This window comes from Mirounga angustirostris, unplaced genomic scaffold (genome assembly GCF_029215605.1).
Source record: "Mirounga angustirostris isolate CCGP_5_RB_7025 unplaced genomic scaffold, mMirAng1.0.hap1 SCAF_1, whole genome shotgun sequence".
NCBI lineage: Eukaryota > Metazoa > Chordata > Mammalia > Carnivora > Phocidae > Mirounga > Mirounga angustirostris.
The window spans coordinates 197,628,628-197,641,235 of NW_026991709.1; the positions used below are offsets into that span (position 1 = coordinate 197,628,628).

A 12,608-nucleotide genomic window follows, 5' to 3' on the forward strand; every position below is an offset into this window, starting at 1 on the left:
AAATGAAAAGTAAGGACACGTGTGATCATGGCTGCCACTCTCAGGTCTGGCACTCAGAGACTGACCAATCTCTTTGAGTCCCAGCACTTATTCCCTGACTGGCCACCTAGGACTGCCATCTGTCCTGAGCTGGCAGCTGTGGGCAAGGGGGAATCCTTATCCTCAGGAGCAGGCCCAGGGCCAAGTAGGTACTCCCAAAGATGTCAGGCTTCACCTGGATCTGTGCTTTGGGCTCCGGGGGTGGGACAACGCCTCACATTCTCCCACAGCCTCTGGGATGGGACTGGCTCTGCCCTGTGTTATGGACCAGGTGAGTGTTCATGGCACGGGGGTTTCTGCCAGAACTCTGTGGGCAGGAAGCGCATTCAGGCAGCGACACTGAGGGGGATGGGGCCCGAGGTTTGGGACATCTAGGGACCTACAGGAGACCATTGCATCCAGCCCATATGGGTCCCTCCCATGGCTCCCTTCCTCAAGACAGATACCTGCTGGGGCACCTGGGTGGCTCAGTTGGTTGAGCATCCGGCTCTCAGTTTCAGCTCAGGTCATGATCTCATGGGTCGTGGGATGGAGCACTATGTCCTTGGGCTCCAGGCTCAGCAGGGAGTCTGCTTGAAGATTCTCTCCCTCTGCCCCTCCCCCCACTCACACGCTCCTGCTCTCTCTCACTCGCTTTCTCTCTCTCTCCCTTTCAAATAGATAAATAAATCTTTAAAAAAAAAGAAAAAGATACCTGCTCTCCCAGAGGCCAAATAGCCAAGAGTTCTGCCCCACTTTGCCTGTGTCCTACAGCTGCCAGAACCGTCTGGAGGTGGGACCAGGAGCTGGCTCAGTCCCGTTTCACTTTCACTTTCGTTTCTCTTGAAATGACAGAGGAGCCAGGAAGAAAGCTGTGACCAGTAGCGAAGCTTAGTGCCTCTTTGCACTAGCTACAGTGGGGCACTGGCCTCTGCTGGCCCAGCCTCCCGCACAGCGACCCCACCTGTAAGCGCGGCAGCCAGCTGCCCAGCCTCCGGCCTGAGAATGGCTGTCCTGGAGACCTCCAAGTTGCTGGATGAGGAGCTATACTCACGGCAGCTGTGAGGCCCGAGGTGGGGAAGGGAGTGGGGTGGCCTTCTGACTTCTGACCTCCGACTGCCTACCTTCTTCTCCCCCCTCCACAGGTGTGTGCTGGACTTGCCGGCCATGCAGAGGATTCGGCGAGCCAAGGTCCTGCTATCAGGCCTTCAGGGTCTGGGGGCTGAGGTGGCCAAAAACTTGGTCCTGATGGGTGTGGGCAGCCTCACGCTGCATGATCCCCACCCCACCTGTTGGTCTGACCTGGCTGCCCAGGTGGGGGTCGTGAAGGGGAGGTGCTATGGGTCCTCAGGCCAGGGTGGGGGTGGGGCCCAAGAGAAATCTCGCTCAGGGAAGACTGGGTCTCTCTCTAGTTTTTCCTCTCAGAGAAGGACTTGGAAAGGAGCAGGGCTGAGGCATCTCAAGAACCTGTGGCCAAGCTCAACGGAGCCGTCCAGGTGTGTGTGCACACAGGTGACATCACCGAGGAGCTGCTGCTGGACTTCCAGGTACCCTCCCTGCCCCACTCTCCAGGTCAGCCCGGTCCCTTCCTCTTCCTGAGCTGAGCAGTGGTTCTGGCCCTGCTGATCACGAAGTCCACCCAGGTGGTGGTGCTGACTGCCTCGAAGCTGGAGGAGCAGCTGAGGGTGGGTGCTTTATGCCACAAGCTCGGAATCTGCTTTCTGGTGGCCGATACCCGGGGCCTCGTGGGGTGAGTGAGACTAACCTGCGCTAACCTAACATCACAAGCGGCAACCTGTCCGGGGCTGTTCCCAAGCTCCGTGCTCCTCCCCAGCCCCCCGCCCCGGGGCCTGTCTTAGCATCCCCTCCTGATTGTAGTCCCCAGTCCCACCCCTCTGCTTCCTCCACCCCAGTCTCCAGACCTGCTCCAGTAAATCCCTCAAACTCCGGCTTCTAAGCCTCTCCCAGCATCCCTTCCCCGGTGCTGGTGCTCTGGGCTGGGTCTAGTGTCTCCCACCCTTCACCGCAAGCTCGGTGAGTAACCACTGCACTGGCTCAGGGACCATACCACCCCACCCCAGGCAGCTCTTCAGTGACTTCGGCGAGGACTTCACCGTGCAGGACCCTACGGAGGCAGAGCCTCTGACAGCTGCCATCCAGCACATCTCCCAGGTGGGTGCGGAAGTGTGGGTGCTCAGCTGATGACCAAGCAGGGGGCACCCCTGAACCAAACCACCTCTTCTCCAGGGCTCCCCTGGAATTCTCACTCTGAGAAAAGAGGCCGATGCCCGCTACTTCCATGATGGGGATCTGGTGACTTTCTCAGGCATTGAGGGCATGGTTGAGCTCAATGGCTGTGATCCCCGGCCTATCCGTGTGCAGGGTAAGCCAACCCAACCCCAGGCTCCACCCCCAAGCCCCCACGGGGGGCGTACGCAGCCTGGTCCTTGGGGATAGGTTCTCCCTCCACCTTTCCTCGGTGTGGAGCAAGGTCAAGGACACAGGCGCAAGACAGGATAGAGTATGAAGAGCAACTCAGGTTCAGAGGTCATACTGACCCGGCTGGATCTCCCCCAGAGGACGGAACCTTGGAGATTGGGAACACGGCCATTTTCTCCCGTTACTTGTGTGGTGGGGCTGTCACTGAGGTCAAGAAATCCGAGACTGTGAGCCATGTGAGTGCAAGTGCACCCGAGATGGGGGAGCTTGGGAGCCCCAGGGGGCCCACAGTGTTCTGAACCTGACCCTGAGCTGAGTACCTGTTGCAGAAGCCCCTGGATGTAGCCCTGCTCCAGCCCCGTGTGGTGGCCCAGAGTCCCCAGGAAGCTGACCGTGCCCGCTGCCTGCATCAGGCCTTCCGTGCACTGCACCAGTTCGAGCACCTCAACGGCCGCCTGCCCCAGCCTTGGGATCCTGTGAGTGGCCCCGTTGCTTCTCCCCCGAGCCTCTGCCTTATTGGGGTCTCACCTGCCAGGAAGCAACAATGACGATCTCACAGACCCGAGTTATAATTCCAGACGCCGCTTCCCACTTACACAAAGGAAATGATAGCACTGTCCCCGGACCAGAGACCGGGTCCCTGAAAGGACCAGGCACAAAGCCTGGGGACCCTGGCCATCTCCTCACCCCTCAGTTCTGGGCTGAAATCTCTACCCACATCGGCGAAGCCTCCATAGGCATTTTCGAGGCATCCTCTGGTGGGCTGCACAGTCTGGCAACTGGTTGGGGCCTTCACACTCAGGCTCTGCTTCCTCTTCTGTGGAAACGGGGGATGGCTGCCTGAAGGGTTTGAGTGGGGGATGGAGCTTAGGCTGGGGCCGCTGTGCCCACAGAGTTCTACTCCACAGGATGATGCAGAGATGGTGGTGGGCCTGGCCCGGTCCCTGGAACCACTGAAGGGGACAGAAGGAGAGCCGCTGGAAGAGCTGCTGGATGAGGCTCTAGTGCAGACAGTCGCCCTGAGTAGTGCTGGTGGCTTGAGCCCCATGGCAGCCATGCTGGGTGCAGTGGCTGCCCAGGAGGTGCTGAAGGTGGGCAGAGGCTCAGGCAGGATGAGACTGGGAAGGGTGTGGAGATCAGTGTGCGTGCCGAGGGTGCCCAGCACCGGACAGCGGCCCTGGCGGTTTCATGGGTCTGGTGAAGCCCAGCCTGGATCGCAGGCGGCTTGGAGCTGGCAGGAGTCCCTACACTGAAGTTCTGGCCTCTAGGCAATCTCCAGGAAGTTCATGCCTCTGGACCAGTGGCTTTACTTCGATGCCCTCGATTGCCTTCCAGAAGATGGGAAGCCCCTTCCCACACCGGAGGACTGTGCGCCGGTAAGAGCCTGGGGTAGGAGTGCAAGCCTTCTCCAAACTTAGGACCAGGGAAGGAACAGGAAGAATGGTCCAGAGATCCTGACCTGGAAAAGTTAGTGTAAGAGGTAGGAGACACAGCACAGCCATCCCTGACCCCTGTCTGTGTCCCCTAGAGATGTTGCCGCTATGATGGGCAAATCGCAGTGTTTGGGGCTGGTTTTCAGGAGAAGCTGGGCCAGCAGCGCTACCTCGTGGTGAGCTTTGTGGTCCAGTCGGGAGATGTCTGTGGGAGGGCCAGGCCAGGCCCTCTGGCTAAGGCTGCTCCTGCTGGCAGGTGGGTGCTGGTGCTATCGGCTGTGAGCTGCTCAAAGGTTTCGCCCTAGTGGGCCTGGGGGCCGGGGCCAGCGGGGGCGTGACTGTTGCCGACATGGACCACATAGAGCGCTCCAATCTCAGCCGTCAGTTCCTCTTCAGGACCCAGGACGTTGGCGTGAGTGCTGGCCCCTGTGCACATCTTGCATCCTGGACTGTCCACAGTGCCCCCCCCCCCACCCCCAGCATCTTCCTGTTCTCTTCTCAGAGGCCCAAGGCAGAGGTAGCTGCAGAGGCCACTCACCGCCTGAACTCAGACTTGCAGGTGACCCCACTCACCTACGCACTGGATCCCACGACAGAGCACATCTACGAGGACAACTTCTTCTCCCGTGTGGATGGCGTGGCTGCCGCCCTGGACAGTTTCCAGGCCCGTGAGTACTTGACCTTGAACCTCAGCCCCTTATTCAAGGCAGTGCCAGCCCCACTCCTGACCCTCCGCCCCCTTGCTAGGCCACTATGTGGCTGCTCGCTGCACCCACTATCTAAAGCCACTGCTGGAGGCGGGGACACAGGGCACCTTGGGCCATGCTTCCGTGTTCGTGCCATATGTGACTGAGGCCTACAGAGCCCCTGCCTCGGGCTTAGCTTCTGAGGATGCAACCTACCCTGTCTGCACCCTGCGGCACTTCCCCAGCACAGTCGAGCACACCGTGCAGGTAGGAAGCACCCACCCAGCCCCGCCCTCAGCTGCAGACCTGTTCCCCACCTGACACCTCATGGTTCCTCTCTCCCCCACAGTGGGCCCGGGACGAGTTTGAGGGGCTCTTCTGTCTGTCTGCTGAGACCATCAACCGCCACCATCAGTAAGGCCACCAAGAGGGGTGGATGGGAGTCCAGAGCCCCTAGCCCCAGAGTTTTCAGGGCTTAGCCTCAAACCTCCTCCTCTCTCTGCAGGGAGCTCACTTCCCTGGGAGAAACAGATGGGCCACAGGTGCTGACCCTGCTGGAGGAGGTGCTGGGTGTCCTGAGAGAGCGTCCACGGACCTGGCAAGACTGTGTGGTGTGGGCCCTTGGCCACTGGCAACGACGCTTCCATTATGGCATCATGCAGCTGCTGAGCCGTTTCCCACCTGATAAAGTGGGTGTCTAGGGGTCAGAAGGCTGAGGGTTCAGGGGGACCAGACTGAGCCCAACAGCCTCCATTTCCCTAGGTGCTAGAGGATGGAACTCTTTTCTGGTCGGGTCCCAAACAGTGTCCCGAGCCCTTGGAGTTTGATGCCAGCCAAGTGAGTGGGGTCCCTTGGGAACCCCAAGGCGGGGATGTGACCCCCTCAGAGCAGCGGTGGGCACCTCTGCATCTGTGCAGAGATGCACAGATGCTGAGGGAGACCGCCACGTTTGTGCACATATGGGTGTCCACACGTGAGACCGAGGCAGGCGCTCCAACATCTCCACGAACGGGCGGACCCCCACCCCACGTACCTGTACATGCTCACTCACACCCGTGCATCTGCCCGTGCTCTTGGTCTGACTGCAGGACACACACCTCCTCTACGTTCTGGCGGCTGCTAACCTATATGCCCGGATGCACGGGCTGCCTGGCTCACGGGACCAGACGGCGCTCAGGGAACTACTGAAAATGCTGCCATTGCCTGTGCCCCAGCCCTCGGCCGCCAGCTTTCCTAATGACCTGAACCTCGCTGGGGCTTCTGCTGAGTTTGGTGAGGTCCCTGGCTCTGGCCCCCTGTCTGCCCTCCAAAGGCCTGGCCCTGTGCTCAGCCTATGCTACAGAAGGAAGATGGGGCCCTGGGGCCCTGCTGCCAATTCAGTTTCTCAGGTCCTCTAACCTTGCTTGTTTTGATGTTTGGGCTCATCCTCTAGCCCCTCAGTAGGCCCTCTCCCTGCTGCCCACACTCCCACACCTCTGTTCCCATGGCAGATTCTCAGCAAAAAAGACCCCCACAAACCACTGGGCTCTGGAGAGTACCCAGCTCTGGTCCCCAGGTGAGGACAGAATTCCACAGGTGCACGCACGGATGCATGCGTGTGCACGCACACAAGCAGGGCTCGGGCTGCTGGAGAGAAGGCAGCATCAATCAAGGGATCTCTCTGAACGTAGTCAATTTAGGCTTAGGAGAGACTGAGAATAGGCACCAGGCTCCAGGGAGAGGGCAGAAGGTGGGGGCTAAGAACTGCCCAACACCCCCTTCCTCTGCCAGGCCCTGAGCAACTGAAGAAACTGCACCAAGTGCTGGAGGTCTGGAGCGGGAGCCCTCCTCTCGAGCCCCTGAAGTTCGAGAAGGTGGGAGCCCAAGCAGGGGTTGAGGGGCAAGATGGGGAGGTTGTTGGGGAAGGTCAAGAGCTAAGAAGGTGGCTTTGGAGTTCCCTTGGCCTGAATTCTCCTCCTGGCAGGAACCCCAAAGCAGATCACCTTCCCTGAGCCTCAGCTTCCTTATCTGATAAGGGGGACAGATGTCAGCATCCCCCCCCCCCCCGCTGCCGAATTGTGGGAAGACTTGTGCGGGGACAGGTGGTCAGCCATGGTGAGGGACTCTGGGGCCGTGTTAACAATACTGGGAATTAGGCCTCACAGGACAATGACAGCAACTTCCATGTGGATTTCGTGGTGGCAGCAGCAAGCCTGCGTGCTCAGAACTATGGGATCCCCCCTGCCAACCGCACCCAGGTAACTCTGCCCCTTGGGGCTCAGGCCTGGAGGCGGGGGTCAAACCCTAGTCCTACACCTCGGGCCCAGACCAAATCTCCTGTCCTTGGCAGAGCAAGCGAATTGTGGGCCAGATTATCCCAGCCATTGCCACCACCACAGCCGCTGTGGCGGGCCTGGTGGGCCTGGAGCTGTACAAGTTGGTGGGCGGGCCACGGCCCCTCAGTGCCTTTCGCCACAGCTACCTGCATCTGGCTGAAAACCGCTTCAGCTCCTGGGTGCCTTGCGCCCCCGCCATCCAGAAGGTGAGCCCTTGACACCCCACTCCCCACCAGGCCTGGGTTTTTCCTATACCTACCAAAACAGGCTCTACTCTGGCTTTGGCTTCACACCAGAACCCAGACTCTGGGGGAGTCCTTAAGACTCCCTCCGGCCCCCTTCCTGCTGTGAAGCCAGACTGGGACCTGTCAGACACAGGAAGCAGCCATCAGCCGCCCCCACCCCTCACCCCTCCCCTGCCCTAGGTCTGGGGGGCTGCTGCAGCTTTAACTCATTAGTGGAGCCAGACATCCCTCACAGCCTCCTCCTTCCAGTAGAGCCCCTAAGGGGGAGGTGGTAGGGAGGGGGAACTAGAGCCCCAGCCCCAAACAGAGCCTAACCTCTGCCTGCACGGCATGGGGACCCTGGCCCACCCCATCCAAGCCGAGTTAAAGGGCACTGAGCTCACCACCGCGGGTGGGCTTGTGTGTGTTCGTTGCATGCGTATGAGTGCACAGGGGTCTGGGCATCCCTGGCCCTATGGTGTGTGGGCATAGAGGGAGCACGCTTGTACATCTGTGTGCCAGATGGGAGTACAGGGCTCTTCTTCACTGGCGGCGTGCACGGGTGTGCATGTGAGTACACTTGCAGGCCTTCCTGGCCGTGTGTGTGTGTGTGTGTGTGTGTGTGTTCCTTCCAGTGCAGGGCTGTGAATGCCCTGGCTGTGTGCCCAGGCTCGGCAGTAGTTGGCATTTTCTTGGGGCACAGGAGAGAGGGGGTGGAGAGAATGCCCTCACCAGGGGAGAGGGGAGAGGTCATGGGCCAGCACTGGGCTTTTGCTGAGCAAGCCTGGGGTCCCTCAGGGCACAGTACACAGAGCCCCTTTGTGAAGGGCCTCTCCTCCAGCTAGCACATAAGCTGCCTTTGTCTATGGTGGAGGGGGAGGGGGCAAGGGAGGATCCCCCCCAACTCACCTCTGGCCTCGTCTCAGCTTGACCCCACTGTGCTTTCTCGGGGAGCTGGCAGGGCCCCCTTCCTGGCCCCTGGCCACCTGCCACCCTCAGCTCCAGGCACTAGAACCCCAAGACTCTTGAAATAGGGAAGGAAAGGAGACAGGAAGAAGAGGCCTATGCAGAGTGCGTCCCTCCTGGGGGCTCTCAGCCAGCGGGGCCCTAGCGGTCATTGTGCCCCTTGATCCTCTGTGCCCATGTAGTCCAATGCCCTGGCAATACAGGATGAGGGGGCAGGATGTACCCCCCAGCTCCCAGCCTTGCATTTGAGGATCAAGCAGCTTTATCGGTGACTGCAGCGGCCCTGCTCCTGCTTCCTCAGGAAGCAACGCCCCCCCTTCCACACACACACACACACACACACACACAACCAGCCTGCGTGATGGATTGCCTGTTTCCCTGTGCGGGGGCCCCATAGCCCCATTTCCTGTGCTGGCCCCAGCATAGGCAGGGAGGGTGCTGAGACTCTGGGCCCAGATCCCACCTTCCAACCCCACCCCCAGGCTTCTGTTTCCTGCCTCTAGTCCATCTCCTTCTCTAGGAAAGGGGCCATCAGCTGCTGGTAATGGGTAAGGGGAGGGTGTGTGGGAGAAGCTTCTCACGCCCCGCCCCACCCCACCCCCCAGTTACATTACCTGACATGGACCTGGACGTGTTGGAACCGCCTGAAGGTGCCTGCTGGGCAGCCAGAGAAGACCCTGGAGTTACTGCTGGCCCATCTCCACGTAAGCCCTGTTCCTCCCTGCCTTCAGGCCTGGCCCAACCTGGCCTAGCTGGCACCTGACCCATCTCTCTCTAGGAACAATTTGGGCTGAGGGTGACGATGCTGCTGCATGGGAAGGCCCTGCTCTACTCAGCAAGATGGTCGCCTAATAAGCAGGCCCAGCACCTGGCCCTCAGGTGAGCCCACACGTGGCTTTAGCCAGGACTTGTTCTGTTCTGGAGGTTGGAGTTGGGAGACGTGAAGTCTTTCCTCTTCCCAACCCCGTTTGGGCCCCTCACACCCTCCTGAGGCCTTCTTTTGCCAAATGGAGCCAGCAAATGGGCTGGGGGTGGGGTGAGGACAAAAAACCTGAGGAGGGGCCTCCCAGCTGCCTGCTTGGCGGGCCTCATCAGCTCCTCCACACCCTGCTAAGCCCCCCTTTCACAGCCCACTCCCAGGGGACTCACAACTTCCTGCCTCCTGCCCGCCCTGCCTGTTGCTCCTAAAATAGTTTCAGATGTTTCCTGTCTTGAGCTGCTCTGGCCCCTAGCTTGGGCTCCTTATGGCCCATCAGCACCCTCTGGTCCATGCCTGGTCGCTCTGCCTCTCGCTGCTCACCTAGCCAATCACCTCCAACACTTTCCCTGCCACACCACCAGGGTGACAGAACTGGTGCAGCGGGTGACAGGCCAGATGCCTAAGCCAGGGCAGCGGGTGCTGGTGCTGGAGCTCAGCTGTGAGGGTGAGGAGGAGGACACTACCTTCCCACCCCTGCACTACGAGCTATGTGACAAGACAGCAGCCCTATCACCCGGCTCTACGGAGCCCTGCATCCCGAGCCCACAGTAAGCACTCAATAAATGCTTGTTGAAGAAGGGCGTAAGTGGAGATGGATGATGAAACCTGGGGCAGTAATGCACAGGGCGTGTGACATGGACATGACGGGGACCCCTACAGGGAGAGAAAAGGCTCTTTAGATTCGCCTGCCTGGGCTGTGCCTCAAAGGGCTGGGGCCACCTCCTAGAGCCTCAGGGGTATGGAACCAGGGTAGTCCAGAGAAAGGCCTTTTATTGTCCCAGGCTGGAGGGCAGGGTCAGAGGTAGCTGACATCACTGCAGATGATGGGTTGGCGGCTGCGGCAGCGCATGAGAGCTGCAAAGCGTGAGACATCTGCAGGCAGCTCGGGTTCCGGGCGAGGTGGGCACGATAGTCTCTTTCCCGCCATAGCCGCCCTGCGTGCCCTGGCCAGCTGGCGCCGCAGCTGCTCAGAGAGCCCAAGCAAGAACTGAGGGGGCCGAGCACGGGCACGGGGCCCTCCTCCATCGTCCCCCTCACCCGCTGCCTCTGGCAGCTCCATCCAGTTGTGCACCAAGTCAGCAAAGCAGTTGTCCCCCAGCACTAGGGGCTGGCGACTGCGACCTCTGTTCAGCAGGGCTGCTGTCCAGTCCTCAGCTTCCAGCCCCCGCCAATGCTCCAGGCAGGCATCTGGGGTGGACTTGGGCCGTGGTCGGTGGGCAGGTGGTGCACTGGCCCCCGGAGCGCGGCTGAGCAGGGGAATGCCACTGGCCGAGAGGCGCTGTCTGTGGGGGGGCCACGCTGGGGGTGCTGGGTGCTGGAGTACAGGCAGCTCTTCCTCTCTCCATGTGCTGCCTGACACTTCAGAGAAGCCAGAGTCCCAGTCCAGGCCATGCTCCCTGGGGCTCCCCAAGACAACACCCTTGTCTCCTATCGACACACCTTCTTCCTCCTCTTCCACACAGCAGACTGAGTCCTCTTCCAAGGCATCTGAGGCCCTGAGTCGGTGGCTGAGCGGAACACGTGGGCCGGGTTTGGGGGGTGGTGGAAGGGGGCCAGACATGGGGGGTGAGCCTGTGTCCCGGCCACACAGCTGTGGAGGAAGAGAGGGCCCAAGTTGGAGGGGGTAGTGCTTGTCACTCCTGCCTGCCTGGCCAGACCAGTCCCAAAACAGCAGACCCGGGGGCTGGAGAGGCCTGTGGCCCGGGCAGCAAGCCTCCAGCGGGCACCAGGCAGGCATGGGGGCGCTGGTACACGTAGCTCGTGTGGCTCCCGTCAGCCGACCTGGTGGCAGTCCGGCAGGCTGCAGCACGCACAGCTGGGCAAGTCGGTACCCGCCACCAGGGCGGGAGGCAGGGTTGCGGGCCTGCCTGCATCGGGAAGTAGGTCTTGTTCAGGGCTGGGGGTGGGGGAGCATCCCTGCTTCCTGAGGGATTCGGCTCCCCAAAGCTCACAGTCTCTTTCAGAGAAAGAGCACTTGCGGGGCTTGGGGGGTAGAGGAAGGAGGTCAGCCTGGGGTAGAAGGCATCCATACCAGCGCCAGCACTTCTTTAGTCCCTCGCAGCCCCCTGATCCGCCCCAAAAGAACTTTCTCCCCGCCAACCCAGCAGCAAGGCCAGCTGGGCGGCTGTTACTTGATGCCCAGCGCAGCTCCCAACCGTCCGAAACCCGATGCGGGCCATCTGGGCCATCTGCGCCGCCCCGCCCCCATCCTGCCTCGGATGGGCACTCGGGCCGGGCCCCTTACCCGGGTGTCGTTCGGGCCGGATGGCAGCTGGGCACCCCACACGCGTCCCCACATGCCACACCCGCTCCCAAGCCTCACCAGTTCCCAGCGGAGCTGGCCCAGGAAGCTGTCAAGCCGAGCGCTGTGCATACCCGTGCTGGAGCCCCCGCCAGGCCTGCCAGTTCCTCCTCGAACTCCAGCGCGAGCGGCGCGGAGAGGGCCCAGCGGGCCGGCCAGCGGCGCCCCGGCCCTCCGCCTGGCTCCGCCGCTCCTCGCTCTCCACAGCTCCGGCCGCCGCCGCCGCCACCGCCCCAACATCTGGCAGCCGCGCCCCGCCCCTGGTGCCGCAGCCAATGGGGCCGGGGCGGGGCTGAAGTGGCCCCGCCCCTCGGGCCCGGCCGAGGGGGTGAGTGAGCCTGACGCCGGCTCCCCACTTCTCTCCGGCTCTGGAGGGAGGGGCGGGGCTGTGGCTGGAAGCCGGGCGGGTCCTGCCTGGGACTCCCCCACACCCTGGGCGGTTTGGCTGCATGACCCAAGACAAGGCGATTCCCCGCGGTAGCCTCAGCTTCCCCGTTTTTCCCGGGATAGGACTGCGGTCCCTCCCGCAGGGGCTCCGTGAGCGCGCGGATCCTCCGGCCACGCCCACGTGCGGACAGAGCGCCCCCAACCGTCGGACCTAGCAGTGCTGTGGCCCACTCCGGGCACGTGTCACTGAATCCGTTCCTGGAGGGGCCTCGACAAGCCCTGGAAATGATGGGTCCGGCCCCTCTGAGGACTCCGGAAGCACCGGACCTCGCGGCGGCACGGGAGAGGGGCTTCGGCCACGGCCCAGCCCACGCCCTCTCAGCCCCGCGTCTGGCAGAGCTAGGCAGGGCCGCCCTCTAGCGGGGAGCGTGCGGTTAGCAGGGATTACCTCGGCGACACCTGCATTCCCTCTGCCCGCACCACAAGCCAACCTAGAGTGAGTGCGGGGGATTAGGGCGGCACTCTGTCGAGAATGGTCAGAGCCCGTTCCTGGAGGCCGCTCCAGAATCGGAGGCTAGGTTCCAGGATACAGTCTAACTTGAGACAGATTAGGCAAGCCAGTAGACAAAAAAATAGCCGTAACGAGGGTGGATGGGCTAGTCTGGGAGAGGGGTCTCACAGAGGAGGCAGCATTCTGTATGGGATCTGAATGAGCCATCATGGGAGATCAAGAAAGGTATTCTAGGGGCGCCTGAGTGGTTCAGTAGATTAAGGATCTGACTCTTCATTTTGGCTCAGGTCATGATCTCAGGGTGGTGAGATGCAGCCCGGAGTTGGGCTCCACGCTGAGTGTGGAGTC

General features: G+C 61.4%; 2 protein-coding genes across 6 annotated transcripts; one reads left to right on the forward strand and one right to left on the reverse strand.

Annotated features, from left to right (window-relative positions):
* The first annotated feature begins 843 nt into the window (after positions 1–843).
* UBA7 (ubiquitin like modifier activating enzyme 7) lies at positions 844–9,638 on the forward strand. 4 transcript variants are annotated; one of them, XM_045862351.3, is made up of 24 exons: positions 845–1,079; positions 1,164–1,332; positions 1,431–1,565; positions 1,662–1,768; positions 2,100–2,190; positions 2,266–2,401; positions 2,596–2,693; positions 2,787–2,933; positions 3,366–3,548; positions 3,726–3,833; positions 3,986–4,066; positions 4,147–4,302; positions 4,393–4,558; positions 4,638–4,843; positions 4,926–4,990; positions 5,082–5,265; positions 5,339–5,413; positions 5,665–5,848; positions 6,347–6,429; positions 6,712–6,813; positions 6,906–7,097; positions 8,687–8,785; positions 8,860–8,960; positions 9,423–9,638. In XM_045862351.3, exons 1-24 carry the CDS (start codon positions 1,024–1,026, stop codon positions 9,610–9,612), a joined length of 3,114 nt encoding a protein of 1,037 aa, XP_045718307.2. In that variant the 5' UTR covers positions 845–1,023; the 3' UTR covers positions 9,613–9,638. The 4 variants fall into 4 exon arrangements, with proteins under 4 accessions (XP_054360721.2, XP_064452005.1, XP_045718307.2 ...); XM_054504746.2 differs by lacking the exon at positions 5,339–5,413 and having other exon boundaries at positions 844–1,079; XM_064595935.1 differs by lacking the exon at positions 3,986–4,066 and having other exon boundaries at positions 844–1,079.
* A 176-nt stretch (positions 9,639–9,814) lies between these two features.
* On the reverse strand, positions 9,815–11,633 carry INKA1 (inka box actin regulator 1). 2 transcript variants are annotated; one of them, XM_045862354.3, is made up of 2 exons: positions 11,384–11,633; positions 9,815–10,651 (listed from the first exon to the last, which is right to left on the reverse strand). In XM_045862354.3, exons 1-2 carry the CDS (start codon positions 11,600–11,602, stop codon positions 9,857–9,859), a joined length of 1,014 nt encoding a protein of 337 aa, XP_045718310.1. In that variant the 5' UTR covers positions 11,603–11,633; the 3' UTR covers positions 9,815–9,856. The 2 variants fall into 2 exon arrangements, with proteins under 2 accessions (XP_045718310.1, XP_045718311.1); XM_045862355.3 differs by having other exon boundaries at positions 11,437–11,627.
* Positions 11,634–12,608: the final 975 nt, after the last annotated feature.